A 19,027-nucleotide genomic window follows, 5' to 3' on the forward strand; every position below is an offset into this window, starting at 1 on the left:
TCCCAGAGCATGCTGGGTAAATGGGTTTGACCAAGGGAAGATATAAACACGCTTCATCATCATCATCAGGTGCAAAACTGACCACTTGTGTTTCTTGTCCAGGTGATTCTGCTTAGGTGCCTGTCTGGGGTAGTTCTCCCTGTTTAGTTTCTCTGGTTCAGCTGTCTGGCCAAGCTGTTTCAGTTTTGCAGTATGACAAAATGATTAACCGAGTCCTGAGTGAGAAGGTGTAAACTAGGCAAAATTGTTTGGAAGTAGAGTGCATTGCACAACAGCAGCTTTCATAAACAAGTTGACACAACATGCTAAAGTGCCTAAGACCATCTGTGGTGAGAGCAAACAACTTTCCCTTAGTCCTAACACTGCCATGGCATTTTCTTTGGGTTACACTGGGCCTTCAACTGAAGAGTGCTGTCATTTGAGCCAGATGGCTTGCGTAAAGTACTTGCATGAACTACCCAGGGGAGGTCTAGAGACTAATGTAAATCTTGCCATGACCCTTGTGTTGAGATTTTACTTTTAGAGACATTTATACTCCTTGCAAACTACTAACGGTTTACCTCAGATCAGTAATGTGCTTTTATTTAAGGCAGGAAATAAAAAAACTCTTGCATAATGGTGGTGTTTGTTTTTATTTACTGCAACTGAATGTGATACTTAATCCTCCCCCAATGTTTCAAGGTTTTTTTTTTTCTTTCTCCAGTGTCTTACATTATACAACACATATAGTATGTTCTAACTGAATGCCTGTAAAGTATAGACTGTGTTCATGTTGTATAATATGCTCTGCTGTTACAGAAAGAGAGTTAGGCATAAGAAGGCCCAAGTAATTGTTAACACTGCACAAAGCTTGAGCTTTGGAAGGCTGTCATAGTGGACCTAGGCTAGGCTATAACCTACCCTTCAGCAGACGCAACCATCTGACTCTTTAAGTTAGTCCATAACATATCCTGAGGAACTGAATGCTACTTGAAGTATTAATCTTTATGTTACAACATGATGCATCACAAAGAACAACAGTAATAAATAAGAACTACGCAGAAAACAAGCAGTAACACAAGACAAAGCTTAATGTTAAGCATCTGTGCCTCCTGGGAAGGAAGTCTTACACTTTGGTAAGACCAATAATTTTTCAGAGAAAACAAAGAGAATTTGTTATGAAAGGGGAAAAAGTGAGTCACAAAAGCAGTGTGACTCAGATTTTATTTTCTTCTAGTGTTCTGGAGACAAGGGCTGGGTTTTAGCTTCTCTTTTGCTCTTTGTTCATTGCAACTTGATCCCTTCCCTCAGCAGTGACCAGCTGCAATGACTAAGCAGAAAGACCTGTGCCAGGTAGCTTATCAGACTGTGCATCATTAACCAAGCAGGACAAGATGACCAACTAAGAGCAGAGGCTGCTGCTGAAGCGTCTGAACATCCGTTACCTAAGTGCCACAAGGCCGTACTTGAGGAGCTCCAGGGCAAGTCAGAACAACTGAGCAGTACCTCATGTCCAACCAGTTCTGTCATACTGTCAACTGCTTCGTAAAATTCAGATATTCTTTTATCTAGACTCTACCTGCTCTTAATCGTCCTTACTGGCTCTTACTTCATGCTGTTTCAGTTAAACAAAAAGCAGCTTAGTAATGAATGTTTGGGAGTTACGTAACAGGTTTTACAAAAGGTGAGGCATTTTTATTCATTGCCTGGAATCTCTGGATTAAGGGCTTTGTCTCATCATTACTGCACTCTTGTATTTCAAGCAGATGGACTGATATAATGATGAGCACTGTGTATTTCTACTTTAAAAGCAGCCTGTAGGACTGTGACTTCAGGATTCAGCAGAAGGTACAGCCAACAGGCCGTGTGTTCTGATAACAAAGCTCACTTCAGAGAGCTCCCTTGAGAAGACTTCGGTTCTCACTAGATCTGTAAGGAAGTATTTTCATTAGTCTGTACAGAGGTCAGGTTTGATTGCAGGATCCACAGTCTTAGTGCACTACTTCATACATGTCAGAGTAAACAGTGTTTCCATCAAAACCCCAACCTCTTGGAACACCAGCTCAGTACAACAGCACCCACCAAGCTCAAACTGAAAGGTGTCAAATTATGCCAGCAGTGTTGCACATTTCTACTGCTGAGCTATACAAATTCTGCTTTTAATGAATCTTTTTGCCTATTAAACATTCCAATTGAGTAACATCGTGATTTATTCCTGTAACAACTGAAATTTAAGCTGCAAAGCTATACATTCCAAGAGTTTTAAAGCAAGCTGTTACATGTATCTTTAAAGATTAGCCTTCAGGATAATTAAATTATACTGAACAATCCAGCATATGAAAGGATGTGGCTCAAATGAAGTGTGTTGATAGGAAATGTAAGGAATTAATAGTAAACCACCCGAAAACAGGCTCTAAATAACTATACCTGTAAGCAAATAGGAAACAAAAGTTCTGTTTCACTATGAAGATTACAATGGTGTCTCACACTTCAAAATGCACATGTAGTTTATTTACAATGAAAGTTTTACAAGGAATGAGGACTTGGAGAGATGACTCGCTTTATCAGTTTCAGGTCAATATAAGTGAATGCCAGAAGCAATTACAGAACTGGTGTATTTGTTATTGAATATTGTGACAACATGTTGATAAAGCACTGGGAATTTACACCCAATGAAATCGGTTAGGCTGCCCAGCCTAAGAGAAAGAAGTACTTCCTCACATGTAATGGAAAGGTCTGGCTCATGTGAACAGGGGAGCCATGGACACAGAACTGCTTATAGACTGACAGAGGGGGGAGTTTTGTCATCTTCACTCCACAGATATTGCATAGAGAAAAACCACCCTTGGTTATGTCACACCAGTGCAACTGCAACATTGTACACACTCAACATACAATAGTTGGTCTTCTTATAACTGTATAAAATACTAAAAAGGAGACTTCAGAGGAGCATAAATGTTCTCCAAAATAGTCAAAATATTTCTGTCAAGAAAATAACATATTTTTAGATAAAAGTAATAGATTAACAGTACTTTGAGCAGCAACCATTTGTCATTCATGACCCTGAAAAGGCACTCAACATCTGAACATGTGAACAGAGAAGACTGATAAAACCCAGCTTAAGAAGCCTGTGGGAATCACCAGTACTGAACACTGGGGGAAACCTAACTACCACGAACAATTACAGTATAACTTGTTATTATTACTATTTATTAGAGCAGAAGTTACAAACATGGGTAAGATTCTAGGTAACGAAGGCAACATTATCACATTAATTTAGTATACTGACAGGTAATAAATAAAGCATAGTAAAATGAAAGCTGAAATAATCAACGTATTTAACTTAGAATTAGTCTTCTACGTCTTGCTAAGAGACTTTGTCCAAAAGCAATAGAGTCTGTCTTCTAAACATAGCCAGCTGAATAAATAGAGATATAACTCAAGCCCCTAGGACTGCATTTTCACATTTTTACCCACATGCAGCACAAGTCCGTCAACATTTCACAATTCCTCTGAAATTACTTGTAAGCAAAGTCATACTAAACAGCAGTCTTACTGGGTGTGCCTTCCAAATCTCATGAAACTTGTTGGGTTCCTCCCAGGGACCAGCAAACTTGCAGAAACACCTCTAGAATTCTGAATGGAAAACAAGCATTTTTCCAGGGTGGGTTTATGGGATCTATTATTTTACACAATTGAGAATAAATGTCACCCACACCTTCCAGTCCCACCATTTTAACAATCTGATTGAGGAGGCACTTCATATGCTTGCTCTAGATTTATATAGCTATGTCTTTTCCTCCTCATTTTGAAATACCGTAACTTTACCGTGTATTTACACGGTTCCCTACATTTAATCAGAGTTTAACAACCCGAGATCTCAATCTGTATCCTTTCAAATTCTTAGCAACTGGTCCATGAAAGTTTGTCTGGCCCTAGGGAAAGTTTTGGTCCTGTTACCCAAAAGGCAAAAACAAGTTCTTGTTCTGTGACACTCACTACACCAGTCAGATATTCTAACCAAAGAAATCACCTAAGCAACAAACCCCCCCACTATTTCATGTACCTTTTAATCAAAGGGCTTTCTTCTCCCACTTGTATATAAAAACTTAAGAGCTGTTACACAGTAGCTGTTCAGCATCCTCTTCTGGGCTCTGCTCCACAGAAAGTATCTGAGCAGGGGTCTGTCTGAATTATCTCAAGAGGAAATAGAGGGCATCCTCTGACATCTGCATCCATCTCTTTTCTCAACATTAATTTCCTCTCATCTCCTGTAGATAAGTATATGGAAAAGTTACTTGAAAATAGTTTGTCAAAGGTTGGTGAGAGAAAGGGTATGGGGAGAGAGCTGTAAAGTATCTGCCAACAAACTGAAAGCATAGTAAATTGTGAAAAGGCTGCAACAATAGCCAGAAATGTAGCAATCCTGAATGAACATCAGATGACTACCTATATATAGAGTCAGTAGCTTTAGACAGTAATTCCCACCCAGCTGTACCACATATTGAGCTGCCCAAAAATGTTTTTAGCTGTCTAAAGCACGTTGAATTGTTAGCACACATGTTATTAACACCAGAACCACGCATCTGCCCATGACAGACACTTTGCTATCCCATTAATAAGATGAATGCTGCTCTTCAACTACACCTATGTGTAGTGTTCTAGCTTGAGAGAAGTTGCACTTTTATTTTTTATGCCATGTTTGTACTTCCTAATGCTTTTTAAAACCACCAGTCACCACTGTAAGAACTGGCAGGTTACCCCACCTGCCAGAGACCTGTTATATTCAGGCACCTTAGCTCTGGTGTCCCTCTTTCTCACCTGTTCTCTGGAGGGTCTCCTGGAGTAGTGAGCCATCACAAGGGGTAACATCTGGTGCTGCCATGGTGGTGTGAAGGGTCTTGAATTTCACTTTTTTGTGCAACATTTTCTTACATTTTCCTTGTATCTTTCTGAGCGACTCCAACTGCACACAACTGTCCATCTCTGAAAAGCCACATTCATCAGATAAAAGATTAGAAGAAAGCTTTTTTCTCTTTTTCTTCATTTTGCGAGCATTCCTCTCCTCTTCCCTGGACTGTATCTTGCTTTTCTGTCCTTCATGCCTCAATTTACTACTAGATCTCTTGCACGACTTCTTAAGCTTATGCTCACACTGCCTTGCCAGGCCCTGATGGACAGAATTAGAACAGAAGCTACATTTGCTGCTTTCCGTCTCTTGACCTTCCAGAGTTACATTTTTAAGGTAAACCAGTAATTTGCTTTCCCCAGCTCTTGCAGGTAAGCACCCTCTATTGCAATTGCTGTAAATTTCTTCACACCTTCTTTCTGTTCTCTTCACTGAGCTGCTACTTGCCTCTCTAAAGTAGTCAGGATCACTGATCTCTTCCAACAAATCCTTTAATTTGCAAGCACATCTACATATTTTGTATGGTACAGTACCTTCATCACTACCATCTTCTTGTTTGAATTCCTTATCATGAGTAACAGCAGTGCAATCCAAAGAATGATTCAGTTCAGCATAGGGTAAGTTACCAACAGTGAGCAAGTCATTCCTCTGCCCTTGCAACTCTTTTGCAAGCCTGCCCCCACAGGCCTTGTTTTCTAACACTGTGTTCATTGACTCAAGCTCCCCAACAGCAATCACCAGTCTACCATTATCACCACTACTACAATTTCTCTTGCTGAGATTTTGTACAGGACTCACTTCTCTGAAGTGCTGACCATGTTTGCTACTCAAGCTGATGTCAAAAGCACTACCACCACCAGATACCACTCTCTTCCACCAGGACTTGTGCGCAGTGTTTTTTGGCTCTAAGCAAACACGTGCATAGTGCGGAGTCTGATAGTAGTTTAGTAAATAATGGATGAACTCATCAGTCTCGTAAACCTTTTGCTTTTTGCAAGCGTCTTCAGACACTGTCTGTGTGTGAGCTACATTCAGTGCTGGGCAGTCCCTTCCATCGAGAGGCTGGATGACCCTGCGGTCTTGCGTAACTGTAATCAGCAAAGATCCACAGCCAAAGGAGTTGCACGCATCTCTGCCAGGCTGTCCGTCAGAACGTGGGGCTGGAGAAGGGTCATTTAAAATCGTCCTGACTATATGACAAGTAGATGCATGGAAGTTACTCACATCTCCTTCCTCGCTACATAAGCTGCTACCTTTTAGGATTAGCGGGCACTTAAACTCCTCCTTATGTTTCAACTCTTTGTGCGTATGATAATGGGAGTTAATCAGTTCCTGATGTATGTCTGTTAATGCTGTTTCAGAGAAGGAATCGTCCTTCCTTACGCCCCATGAAGGATCCACTTTTTGACTTGCCAACTGCGAAACCAAGAAAATAGAAGTTTATTTACACATCACCTTCACCATTAAGAAGGCCAATGTCAGATGTTATGGGGCCCTAAACTCATGTAGAATGGCAAGGGTAGCCTCTGACTTCAACTCTTAGCAAGTTACAAGCTTTCAGAAATCTTTAAGAATTGAGGAAAACATACACTTGTTAAAAGCTGCAAGCAAATTTTTCTTTGCAAATAATGAAGACAAAGCCATGTTAGCAACCCTGAGAAATGAAAACACCTGTTTTCACTTAAAACTTTTAGCCCAGAGCACTAAAATTCAAACATGAATCTGTGTGCAAAACACTCACATTTTTATCATTCCTCTGCTGACTTTCTCAGGATGTTACCTGAATCAAACTGAAATAAAACTGACAGCTTAGTGTCGGCCACAAAAGTCCTTGAGAAATGCAGCTGGTGTAATCTGTGTCACTTTGTGTCACTTGTAGAACTGAGACCAAAACAACAGAGATACCATCGTTTGCATCCCCACCCCAAAACAACTTGTTTGTAATGCTGGATCAGGTCTAACAGAGCTGATATAGCCCTTCCAGACCTATTTTTCTTGAGTAATGACAAGACCTGGAACAAGCATCAAAGGCAATGTTTCTGGGTGGAAATGCACTAACTTTGCTCTTGGGGCAAGACTGAGAGCAGATTGTCACAAAACTTAGCCCTCAAGCCTTCTGAGTTTTCAGTCAGTCCCAAGGCATTCATATCAGTATCAAGACATCAAATGTCTAGTGAATTATTCAAGCTTTAATAAATATCCTCCAAAATTTAAAATACATTTTAAAATAATCTTACTTTCACATGGCTTAACAGCACTGTAAGCAGTCTGACAGCCTCCACTCTTCTCTGAGCTAGCAGGGATTTCCTTTCTTCCCATTCAGGCATATTCTCTGGCCACTGCTGTTCTTCAGCTGGTACCTTCTGCTGCTTTGGGGGATGTTTCTCATCTCCATCTATCTGCCTCTCTTCTCTCCTCTTGAGCTTAGCTTTCTTTTTCCTCTCTCGAACTTCTTTTCATCACCACGTGTTTTTCTAGGTAATTATCAATATGGGACAATTTAGATGACACTTGGTTTACAATCTGAGTCCTGGGAATTGGATGCAGGTGTTTGAAGAGCTAATAATAAGCAACCAGTCACCAAGAATCCACATGTGGCTAATAAGGAATCTTGTTTGTTAAATTAACACGCTTAAAAAAACATGGCACATAGATGACATGCATCCAAGTGAGCACACATTTAGAAAGTTCTTTGCCTCTTCAAACGGTTTGTATTCTACAGTTTTCTTTATAAGCATTGCCAGGACAAGAGTCACATCAACTTTTGTCTCCAAGGACACACCTAGAAATTAATCATCTGAATGCAGTTCTTAAATTAACAAATTCCCCTACAGATTAACATAAGGGTCCCATTTAAGAGATATTACATGTCCATTACTGCTGAGCAGCACTTACACAGGGTCAAGGCCTTTTCTGCTCCTCACCCAACCCCACCAGCAAGGAGGCTGGGGGTGCATCAGGACCTGGGAGGGGACACAGTGGAACAGCTGACCCTGACTGACCCTAGGGATATCCCAGACCATGTGGCATCGTGCTCAGCATGGGAAGCTGGGGGAGACGGAAGAAGAGGGGACATTGGGAGTGATGGCGCTTGTCTTCCCAAGTCACTGTTATGTGTGACAGAGCCCTGCTGTCCTAGGGATGGCTGAACACCTGCCTGACCATGGGAAGTGATGAATGAATTCCTTCTCTGGCTTTGCTTGAGTGCAGCTTTTGCTGTACCCATTAAACTGTCTTTCTCAAGTAGGAGTTTTCTCATTTTTTGCCCTTCCAATTCTCTCCCCCACCACACTGTGGGGGGAAGAAGCCAGTGGCTGTTGCAGGACTTAGTTGCCAGCTGGGGTTAAACTATGACAAGCTGTCACTACTGTCTGGAAACCTTACCCTGGAGAAAGCAGATATACCAAACAATCAACATGCTACACCACAGAAAACTCCAGAAAATTCAAAGAACAAAGTGTTCACTCAATAAAGCATTTAAAAGTATTTTTTGGAAGTTTGGACCTTCAGGTCAGCTGGGAGGCACCTAGAAATGTACATCATGGTCATTTTTCTTCAGGACATAAAGACATTCATTTGTGGTGTTGCAGCATAGAGCAATACAAACGGCCCACATGCAGAATCTTCAGCAATCATGCCTATGGGCAACTTGAGAGCAAAAGCTCTCTGATCTCACTCCAGGCCCACAGAATCACAGAACAACCCAAACCGAAAGGGACCTCAGGGTGTCCCTAGTCCAACCTTCCTCATAAGCCAGACCCCTCCATCTGATGCTTTACACACACAATCATTATAATGCTTTTGTTTCCAACAGGAATACATTTAAAAACTGTATAGTATCACTTCAAGTTCTCCAAGTCCTATTTCCTCAAAGCCTGATTTTTTACAGTGGCCACTCCTGGATTTTACTTGGCATAAGGTAGTGTAACAAGTCTCAAGAAAATGGGACAGCCTCTGAAAACACACTCTCACCTTTCAGCCCCGTATCTTTCCCCCCCTTTTCCGAACGTGCTCCTGTTCTTGCAGCTTTAGTTTTTCCAGGCTTCTCTTTCTTATGGCTCCTTCACTAAAATGCCTGGTACCAAAAGTCACCTGTCACAGAAGAAGCAGAATCAGACTTAGCATTCCAGCTTGCCATGTGTTTGTATAAACACAGACAACCTGCTGAGCAAATGAGACACCCCAGCCTGCTACCAAAATACTACTGCACTCATGAGAATACCTCTCTCCACCCTGACATACTAGAACACCTCTTCTGGACACTGAATTGGCAATCGAGCTCAAACACCCTGCTTCCAAATGTCTCCTCATGCTGTGACATAAGTAGCTCACAATCTGACATCATACCAAACATGTTCCTGGCAAGCTCTTCAGGGGACTCAAAGTTCAGTATGTTCAGCAGACCATTCCTGTCTGCAGGACTCAGACAGATCTGCCAAAACTAGTTCACCAGCTCTTAGAGCAGTATCTTTTGGATCAAATCCTTGCTTTCTTGCTTAAAAATTGATAAATTCTGTTGATGTGTACTGCATTTAACCAGCTTCAAATGCCCAGCTGTGACCACACTAAAAGAAAACAGGCAAACTGCATCAAGGTGTATTCACACTGAAAAAATAGGTAATACGAAGCATTATTTCCAGCATAGAGGGTAGCATTTTCAGGTCACAGTTTAGAAATCACCTGCTGTGAAAAAACAGCAAACCAGGGTCCTCTCAAGTACTTACAGAGGTAAACTATTAGGTGCTGAAATCAAGCTTCCAGATTGCAACTTTTCTCTTGTAATTCCAGGCTATGCATAGCACTTAGATGTATTCATCTCTCAACATACTCAAGCAAAAAGGTACAGAGAAAAGAAAGGGTAACCCTTACTAGCTAAGAACCACATAATTAGGGCAGCTGCTGCACCTACTTCATGTTAAACAATCAGAAGCCAAGGATCTGTCCAGGAGCCTTCACCAGCTCCAGAGATCATCTCTCAATTTCACTGCCAACCACACCAGAAATATTTACAACTTTAAGCTTACCCACACCAATTTTTCAGGAAATCAAAACAGTAAAATGCTCTTTTTTGATTAAAGGACTTAAGTTCAGGTACATGAATATATCAGTATCCCTATACCCAGTACAGACAGGATAATCATAACAGTTTTTTTCCCCCTCACATGCTTAAGCATCAACAAACTTTACAGAGCAGCTTCCTCTGTTAGCAAAGACTTCTCGGGCCTAACTTCAAGTTAAAAAGAGCAGAAGTTGGCAAACCACCACCTGCACCAGTTTCTTCCACAAAATCTCAGCAGCTAGTCTCTAATAAAGGTTAGTATATTTTAATGCTGTCCATATGCTGTAATTTTCTTTCTTTTTAGCCACCATTTAAACATAAATAACAGACTAAACCAAAAGAGAAAAAAAGAAGATACATATACATAGAGAACTTCAGGAGTGCCATATTAAAGCTTCCTCTGAAGCAACATGGAAGAAAGTCCATAAGGTGGTTGTCACAGGTTATAAACTATGCTGCCATTACTTAAAAATATCTGTCTGCCTTCAATATAGGAATCTGCACAGGAAGACAAGTGCAGTGGAAGAAGCTGTCTGGTAAAAGAGGGTGACTACACTTTATTCAGAATGATAAAGGAAAAAAATACCCAACACTTATGTACTGAAGGAAAAGCTAGTGTAATTAAACAGAAAGAAGAAAAACAAAACAGTAATCACTGGAAGCAACAGCGTACAGCACAGACTGCAGCACGTAATTGTCCCTGTTAAGGAACCATTGCCAAATTCACTCAGAATTAACCACAACTTTGTCAGGAAAGGCTGAGTATCTCCGGGTTAATTTCTGAACACAGCCATGTATGCAGACAGATGCATCTTCAGTATCTCACATAAGCAAAGCAATTACACCCAGAGTACTGATTACAAAACTGGAAAAATGAGTAGCCCCTAGAGCCCTTCCTGCCCACCGTGAGTTAAGGTAAAGAGCTTCCTAAAGCTATCTGTAATGTATCAGCTACACTTTTTCTGTCACACTAAGATCTGAGGTGCAGCATGTTAAAACATCCAGGATACTGATGCTGAAACCTGCAGCTGGTGTACCCACCCAAAAGTTTGTTCTGTTTTGCAAGTACAGCTTCTATCAAAACAACAGGTATCACCCTGCCCTTGCAAATCTTTGTTCACTTACATCCTTACACCACCATGGCTGCAACCATATTCCTACTACTGCAAGAAGTCACCTAAAAGTAAGCCCAAAGGTGTCTTCATGTTGCCAAGTAAGCTACAGTGGTTTGCCAGTGCAGACCATTATCCTTGCTCCTCCCTACTCTTTCACAGCCAGGAGCTCTTCAAGCATCAGAAAAGCATTTCTCATCACATAACTGTGTACAAAGCACAGAATTATTTACTGGCTGATCCACTGGGTGGCTGCTCAGCAGCATGGCCTTTTGGAATCAATCCTGACATACTAATAAGCTGTTTACTTTGGAGTCAGCTGTTCCAACTGACAAACCACCAGGAACTTGACATTCAACCCCTTTACCTAATTATTATTTCCTTTTAGCTATTCTGCCACAGTTATAACATCAGAACACACTTGCCCTTGCACTACAGTTTACTATGCTAACTGTAGGGTGAATGCCACCTGCATGCCTTTTTCTGTGATCATCTGCTCTGATAACCCTGATACATACTCAAAACAAAACAAAACAAGGGTGTTACTTAAATGGATAAAGGGGAATCAAAGTACTGACCTGGGACTCCACAGATGTGTGATCAACTCCCAGCTCTGCTGAGGAATTCCTGTGACCCAGTAACTTCCTATATCTCAGGGGCCTAAAATAACATAGTATTTTAGAACAGATTCAAGCTGATCAGGACCACAACAGGCCATCAGATCACTTACTCTGGCCTGTGCTAACTGTATTGAACTGAAGCTCCCCCTCCAGAAAGGAACCTGACTCTGGCTGAAGGCACAGTACGAACCTGCCACTTGCCATAGGCAGTTTGTTCCATTCCTTACTCCTTTGCTGTTTGAAATGGAAGCAACTTCCAGATACTATTTCGTCATAAGCCTTCCTCTACCAGATTAACATCCTTTTAACATCTTTTTTACAGGCTTGGTGTGTACACGTATGTATGTATTCCTCTTACATGTTATGATCCACGTGCCTCTCAGTCACCTTTCTTACATAAAATATACAGCCTGAGCTCTTTGAGAGATCACTCACTGTCCCCTCCTTCACTGAAAGCCATTTCTTCAGCCCCCAAGTAGCTTTTGTTGTAATATTCTAACACTCTCCAAGGCGAAACAACCCCAAATGCACACACAGCACTAATTTGGTCAGCACCATTCACAGCAAATTGACTCTTTTAAGGCTACTTTCAATCATCATTTAAACATCCCCACAACCCAAGCTGCTGCTAATGTACAATAAGCCTTTAGTAGGCTTAAAGAAAACCACAAGGATAAACCTAAAATGTTTTTTCTAAATAGCTGCATGATCCTTTTTGCATTGACTGAATTATCTTAGAACACCCTAAAACATGTCACACAAGTGAATAGTTCAAAACAAAATTACACTTTGAGAAAACATTAATAGCCTGGCAATATCTAAACTGAAAAAAACCCATATAGCCCATATGAGCAAAATGCAAACAGTGACAATAACTGGATCCAAAGGTGCCCCTCACACCTGCTCACAGTACCACCAGCTGAAACAGCTCTTACCATCTTCAGTTCCCCCTCTGGTCACTCATACCAGGCCCTGGGCCATCACAACTGTTTCCGAGCCCACACCATCAGCCAGGTCAGGGAAGAGATCTAACCTGGAGAAAACACAAATAAATCTCATTTAGCCCGGTTACTTCTCAGGCGGTTGTTTACCTGCCCTCACACACAGTGCAGCCCTGAGCAGCTCCACCAGCAGAGCCAAAGGGGAGCTTAAGGCAGAGGAAATACTTTAATTCCACAGAGGCGGGTATGCAAGAGCACCTACAAGCAAGCAGCAATGTGGCAAGTGTTATGTACTGATCCACAGCAGCAGAAAGAGCCTTCCACACAGGGGAAAAAGCATTTACCATAGTCACTTGGCGAAGTTTAAACAAGAGTTTTAAACAGATTTCTCAAGAGACAGCAGTAATTTATTCAGTTTACTCTGTGTAAGATTAAATGAACAGGACAGGTGATCAGAAGTGCTGCTGTTCACGCAAATATCACAATAAAGGGGCGTTTTCAAGCAAACGCTCCCCACGCCGCTGCTTCATGCTGCGTTTTGAGGTGGGGATAAAGAAAACGCAAACCAACCCCATCTCAATGGACGCCACCGCCAAAAGGCCGCGCTTCCCCTGCTCGGGGGGAAAAGGCCCGACCTCCGGCACCAGACCCCCAAGACCAGGCCAGGAACCCAAGGGCCCAGGAACCCGCGGCCCAGGGAGGGGGTGACGCTCCTCCCAACGCAGCCCTGGCAGCCAAGAGGGGAGCACGGCAGGGCCGCGGGCTCCGGGATGCTGCCGGGAACCGCTCCACCCCCCGGAGCCCCAGCGGCCGCGGGCTCGGCCCGCCCGGCACGGAGGTGACCGGCAGCCCTGCGACCTCGGCCCCTTCCCCACAGGGGCCGCTCCCCGGCGCCCCCCAGCACCCTCCTGCTGCGGCTGCTTCCCCCGAAGGAGCGGGGCACCGAGCCGGGCCACCCGCCCAAAGGCGCCTCCAGCAGCGGCGGGTGCCCTCCGCCAGCAACACCCCACTCCCGCAGGCCGCAGCGGCCCGGCTCCCCTTACCTCTCCGGCCGCCGCCACCACCACCGCTCCCGACCACCCGGCGCTCTTCCCGCCGCCACCCCGAGGCGGAGCGCGGCGACGGACCCGCCCCTAGGGCGCGGCTCGGCAGCGCCCTCCCCTCCCGCCGCCCGGCGCTGGGCCAGGCCCGGCTGCTCGCCTCGACCCCAGCCCTGAGGGGCGCTGCCGCCGTGGGGGCCATTTCTTAGTGGCCAGAGCGCGGGGAAGGGGCGGCGCAGGTGGCGCGGCTGTGCGGGGTGTGGGCGCTTCTCGTGTTCCTAACGAGTCATAAAGCGGGACAAGGTGGAGCCCCAGGAGGTGACAGCGGCTTCCTGCCCTGCATGCCTACCTTTGACTGGAGCCTGCCTGCTACCAGGTATCTTTGGCCTGTGGTCACTGTGTTGGGTAAAGAAAACCCCAGTTACTTCCTCAGCAGTTGCCTAGTTCAGGCAGGGTGAAGGCGGTGACATGATACCATGTTTGTCTTGTAATAAAGGTAGCTCATCCACCACTACTTCATATGAGAAGTATGTGTGTGAGGATTAATTTCAGCTTTTCCCTGGTTTAGCATACGTGTTTAAGCAATGGAAATGCAGCACATCTGTCTCTTGGTTGTACAGCATTCAGCTCCCTGCAGCGCAGCAGCTCTCCAGGTGTCAGTGCCTCACCAGCACACCGCAGAAGGTACTGTCCACACTTTGCAGTACTTCTTTACTTCAGAAACAGACACCTTATTTCGCCTGTTGTGGTAGTATGGCTGTAACTGTGATGGTCGATGATTGTAGGATGCACACGAGGTTGGGGCTGCCGGCAGAGGTGTGTACCAAGCACCTCTTTATCTCAGGTGATCTAATTGCTATGTATGCAATTACAATCTGAGAACAATCGTTACCTGTTTCTTTAGTCTGCAAGTCTATTTCTGTTACAACTTTGTGTGCAAAAAGCATGTCTGTGTTTTCTCACTATACAAGTTGATACCATAAAGATACTGCCTTTCCCTACAAATGTTTTTTTTGTATCTAGTTGTCTTCTCCACAGTTGTTGGTTCTCCTTGAATTGGGAAGGTTTTCTAGGAGTTTATTATACACTGACATCTGTTTGCAATTTTCATCTTAAAATATAAAGCTGTATTTTGATGGTACAAGAGGTTAAACTGAAAGATACTGTCTCTAAGTTATGGGATTTTTTGTTTTCCATTCTATGTATATTTTTCCAAAGCCAAACAGGCAAAGTAGAATTTGAGATCAGTTTGCAGCTGCAGGGTCATTATATCCATCTGCTCTGGACCTGCTGTTTTTCTGAAGATGCAATAGGCTGAGAAACTTCAATGGTTTAACTCTTCAATAAGAAGTTTAAGGTAGCTGTTTCAATATCTGAAAGTAGGGTACAGAAATAAAAGATAAGACACACACCCACTAGTTTAGGAGACAGTGCTGTTAATATTTTGTTTTTCCTATAATGAGAGGGGTTATACAAAAAGTACATTTCCATTTCTATTTCCATTGGGAACTATTTTGTAATAATGAAATGACAAACAATGAGTTTAACTTTTCTTTCGTACAGAGCTCTGTTAAAACTCTTGTCAGAAATACCTATGATTTTCTTGTTGCCAGTGAAGTGGTTTTGAGGCTTTTGGTTTCATTTTCTTAGGCTTATGACTGGCATAAGAATGCTGTCTTCCTTTTTAAGCACAATGTGTTCCAACCCAATGTTATCGCACCTTGGTACCTCTGCTACCAGAGGTACTATGTGATACAGAGAAGTAAAAAAACTCATACTGTGCCTTTTGGTTACAGAAATAAATCCCAACAATTTTGTACTAGTGATTAAGCAAATAATATGTAAATATATTCTGTATTTCAGAGAGCAAACTACTGGAAACTGAAGTGGTTTGCAATTGTGGAATATCCTTTTTCCTAGGATTGAGCACATTGCTGGAGCAGTGTAGTGAGTTATGCTGCAAATGAGCAAGTTGTATTTCCCCTGGCAAAGGAGACAGAGAAAGCTGATGTTAAGCAGATCACTCTGGCAACATTCTCATGTTGAGAAGTGCTATGTCATATTATTTAAGAGGTCCGCATCCAAAATGGATGAAAGGATTATTCACTTTTACACAGTGGATGAAGGAACTGATTCACTTTTACACAATGAACTGTGGAAATCATTGCTGAAAAAAGAATATGGGAGACTGAGCACCTTTCTGCAGAAGTGGATTGGATGTTTATACAGGCAATGAGAAAATACAGAGTTGTTCTGCAGATACAATTTTGAGCCAGTATTAGCTATCTCGGTTTATGCAAAAGATACAATGTCTGAGACATTGAATGGCATAATTATCCCACATCTCCCTCTTGCAGAATAGTTTCACTTTTCTCAGCGACCTGCAATCTTCTAGGCTTCATCCCATCTGTTACCTACCTAGACTGTACAGACCCTATATTATCTCTACTCCTACAAAAACTTTCTTCTTAAAAGTGAACAGCAAGGAAAGGTGAAACCCTACCTGCACAACTCGTGTGATGTCTTTGAAAATAAGTTTAGGCAAAACTGGTGCAAAGGACTCTGCAGAACCAGCTCATTTGTTTATTCTGGGTTTATTCTAATTTAACTAAAGTGGATTTGAGGTAAATCAACTTTAATTCACAGGCGTGTTGACACAGATATTGCACCATCATAACTGACTGCATGTCAATTGGGTTTGATTTGAAGCCTGGCAACCCATGCATGTAAACAAGCTTTGCCTGGGAGCTTCAGGAATAGGCTGAGGAGGAGGGGGGTTGAAAGAAGCTTTGGGCATGAAGCATGTTTAAGTACGTGCAAGTAAGAACCTTGGCTATGGTTCTGCCTGTGGTTCGGTAATGTCATTCCAGGAATTATGTCTGGATGCTGCATACTGCTCAAGTAATTTAAAAGCTGAAATGACTTTCCATATTGAAACTATTGTCTCCCTACTTTAGATTGTACAATCTATAGGAAAAAAATCAAACCTCCATCTTGCATTTAACGTTGCAATAGAACACCAAGAACTATTCCAAGGGACATTAGGAAACTTGCATAGTTTTGTTACATAAATAACAATGATACAACCTTCCTTGTTGCAGATAGCTGTCTTTGCAAGTTTGGCTCATGAAACTAATCTGTGCACTGCTGAAATATTCTTTCCCTAGAGCTGATATGATCAGTTACTGAGTGAGAAGTAGATCAGCTCCACAACCACTTTCTGAATGTGGAAACACCTGAATGATGGGCTGAATACTGCCATCCACTGGCTGGCTGCATGGAAAATCTGTTCAACTTGCATTTCATTAAGGCAATATTAAAAAGTACCTTGTGGTTTTGTTTTGTTTTGTTTTTACTATGTTTAACTTTCCTGCCAGGTCTTTCTAATCAGCCTGTACGATGGTGGGTTTAACCTACAACAAGGTTACCTCAAATACTTCATATATACATGGGTGTTTGGTAAATTTTGGCTGTTAGGAGAATTAATCTCCATAACATAAGCTGTCCTGCCAGACAGGCAAGGACATTCTGGAGTTTCTTTATAAAGAAAGTCCAGACTACACAATTCTTCTTAATATAATTTGTTTATAGTATTCCTGAGCTATGGTTAGAATGTGTGTCAACATCATTAATTCTAGCATGAGCTCTTTGTTGTAGATACGGAGAGACTGAAGAAGTTTCTTGGTGGCTTCCGTTTTCTAAAGTCTGCTTTAAAACCAGCAAAGCCAGCTAGCACTGTGCATTGCTCTTAGTACAGAAGGGCAGGCTTGTGATTAAGTCACAGGAGAGGAACTGTAACGTTCTATTTCTGGCTTGGTAGCAGACGTCCTGGGTTGTCACAGGCAGATCTGCTAATTCTCACTATTGGTCATTGGACAATGCAGCTGCTCGTTGGAGTGGCTTCTCCTCCCACGACCAGTGAAGGAATGGACCCTGAGCATTTTGTTGCCCTGGAAGTCTCCAGCAAATGTCCTGGAAAGCAGAGGCAACTGAACACCTCTGAGTAGTGCTAAATCTAGAGCTTTTCTAATTTGTATGTGGGGATGGCATGGGCTGAAGAGTAGGTTTTTTGACAGCTTTGTGCATTCTCCCTCCTTGACCTCAGAAGTTTCCTGTGAGACTTTAAACACATTCTTGTTAGGTACTGACATGTTTGAGGAAGACAGGGTCAGAGCAGAATGGAATTTAATTTGACATTTAAAGTGTCAGCAAGCTCTGACACCACTTTACTAATAAAACCAGCGTGTGGCAGATTTCAGTGTTGTGCCTGATCCTGATGTTAGCCACAACTATATTATCCTGAAGCAACTCATTGATAGTGACCAAACTACTTGCAGAGATTAAAAAAAAACCCAGCCCAAAACCCCACCAAAACCAATCCAGAACTTGATGTTCTCCTTGCAAGGGTGTCTGAGACATTTAAAAGATGGCATGAGTGCTTAAAAGCCATATAGTAATGTGGGATGATGTCAGTGTAGGAATCTAGTAGCTACTTTAAAGACACTATACATTGTTCTGTATTAACTGCAACTATGCAAGACAAAGTATAAAGAAATGCACAGGTATCTTCTCGTAAATAAAAGTGATTTCAGACTAGTTCGTACAAAGGACTCACCTGCATAAGACGTATGTTCAGTGACATTTAGTCTCCAACTATAATAAAAACATATTTTTATATGAATAACAAAAGCAGCAAAAGAAAATCAGTTCCCTCAGAGGATTCACTTGCTCTGATTGTTTCTGCAGTGCTAGCTTGTGAGGTACAGGAAACTAAGTAGGGCATAAACAATGTAAATTTGACTGGGCTGTCAGGAAAGATGCAATTTCCAGTGTTATTTTTTAGTGCTCTTAGTTCCTGCGAGTAACACTCTGTTATTTAATATTGGTTTTATTATTATCATTTTAATGACTGGTTTTATTTTGACAGGTGCCTTTACACAAGAGAAAAAATAACAGGCAAACTCACCCCAACCACCATCTCTTCCATGGTTTAGTTTGTGCCGCAGAAGGCCGACATTATCTGCTGATTCATTTTATCAGCCAGAACATGTACACAAAAACTCAGCCAAAAATGAGAAATGGAAATGGGAAGACTGGGTGGAAAAAAAACTGTGCTCAGGAAGAATCTTGAGGTTTGTCTTGTGCAGATGAGCAAGAAACACAAACCCCTAGAACAAATATTACCCTTTTATGGTTAGAAGTCTTCTGTTTCCAAGCAGTATTAATGTATATGGAAGTTTATACCCATTCACTGTTGAAGTTTATATCCATTTACTGCTGTTTTGAAATATTCCTTTAAACAGTTTTTTCTCCTCCATGGCGATTAACCGTTTTCTTCCCACCAAGCAAATACGTCATTTCCAACCC

At 42.3% G+C, this 19,027-nt stretch overlaps 1 protein-coding gene and 1 long non-coding RNA gene across 3 annotated transcripts; one reads left to right on the forward strand and one right to left on the reverse strand.

The window, feature by feature from the left end:
- Window positions 1–2,468: 2,468 nt before the first annotated feature.
- Window positions 2,469–12,712, reverse strand: LOC134160896 (A-kinase anchor protein 17B-like). 2 transcript variants are annotated; one of them, XM_062613345.1, is made up of 5 exons: window positions 12,615–12,712; window positions 8,861–8,980; window positions 7,126–7,362; window positions 4,801–6,304; window positions 2,469–4,250 (listed from the first exon to the last, which is right to left on the reverse strand). In XM_062613345.1, exons 3-5 carry the CDS (start codon window positions 7,213–7,215, stop codon window positions 4,114–4,116), a joined length of 1,731 nt encoding a protein of 576 aa, XP_062469329.1. In that variant the 5' UTR covers window positions 7,216–7,362; window positions 8,861–8,980; window positions 12,615–12,712; the 3' UTR covers window positions 2,469–4,113. The 2 variants fall into 2 exon arrangements, with proteins under 2 accessions (XP_062469329.1, XP_062469331.1); XM_062613347.1 differs by lacking the exon at window positions 12,615–12,712 and adding an exon at window positions 11,638–11,729.
- A 1,303-nt stretch (window positions 12,713–14,015) lies between these two features.
- On the forward strand, window positions 14,016–18,786 carry LOC134160903 (uncharacterized). The gene is made up of 3 exons (XR_009963737.1): window positions 14,016–14,036; window positions 16,828–16,990; window positions 18,605–18,786. It is a non-coding gene; the product is annotated as an uncharacterized LOC134160903 (long non-coding RNA).
- Window positions 18,787–19,027: the final 241 nt, after the last annotated feature.

Source organism: Pezoporus occidentalis, unplaced genomic scaffold, assembly GCF_034315485.1.
Source record: "Pezoporus occidentalis ecotype Australia unplaced genomic scaffold, CSIRO_AGI_Poc_V1 ctg165, whole genome shotgun sequence".
NCBI classification, from domain to species: Eukaryota; Metazoa; Chordata; class Aves; order Psittaciformes; family Psittacidae; genus Pezoporus; species Pezoporus occidentalis.

Coding starts and splice junctions, on each gene's coding strand:
- LOC134160896 (XM_062613345.1), bottom strand. CDS start 7,215: ATGCCTGAATGGGAAGAAAGGAAATCCCTGCTAGCTCAGAGAAGAGTG. Junction 6,305..7,125: donor TGCTGTTAAGCCATGTGAAA/GTAAGATTATTT, acceptor TTGGTTTCGCAG/TTGGCAAGTCAAAAAGTGGA. Junction 4,251..4,800: donor GGAGACCCTCCAGAGAACAG/GTGAGAAAGAGG, acceptor ACTTATCTACAG/GAGATGAGAGGAAATTAATG.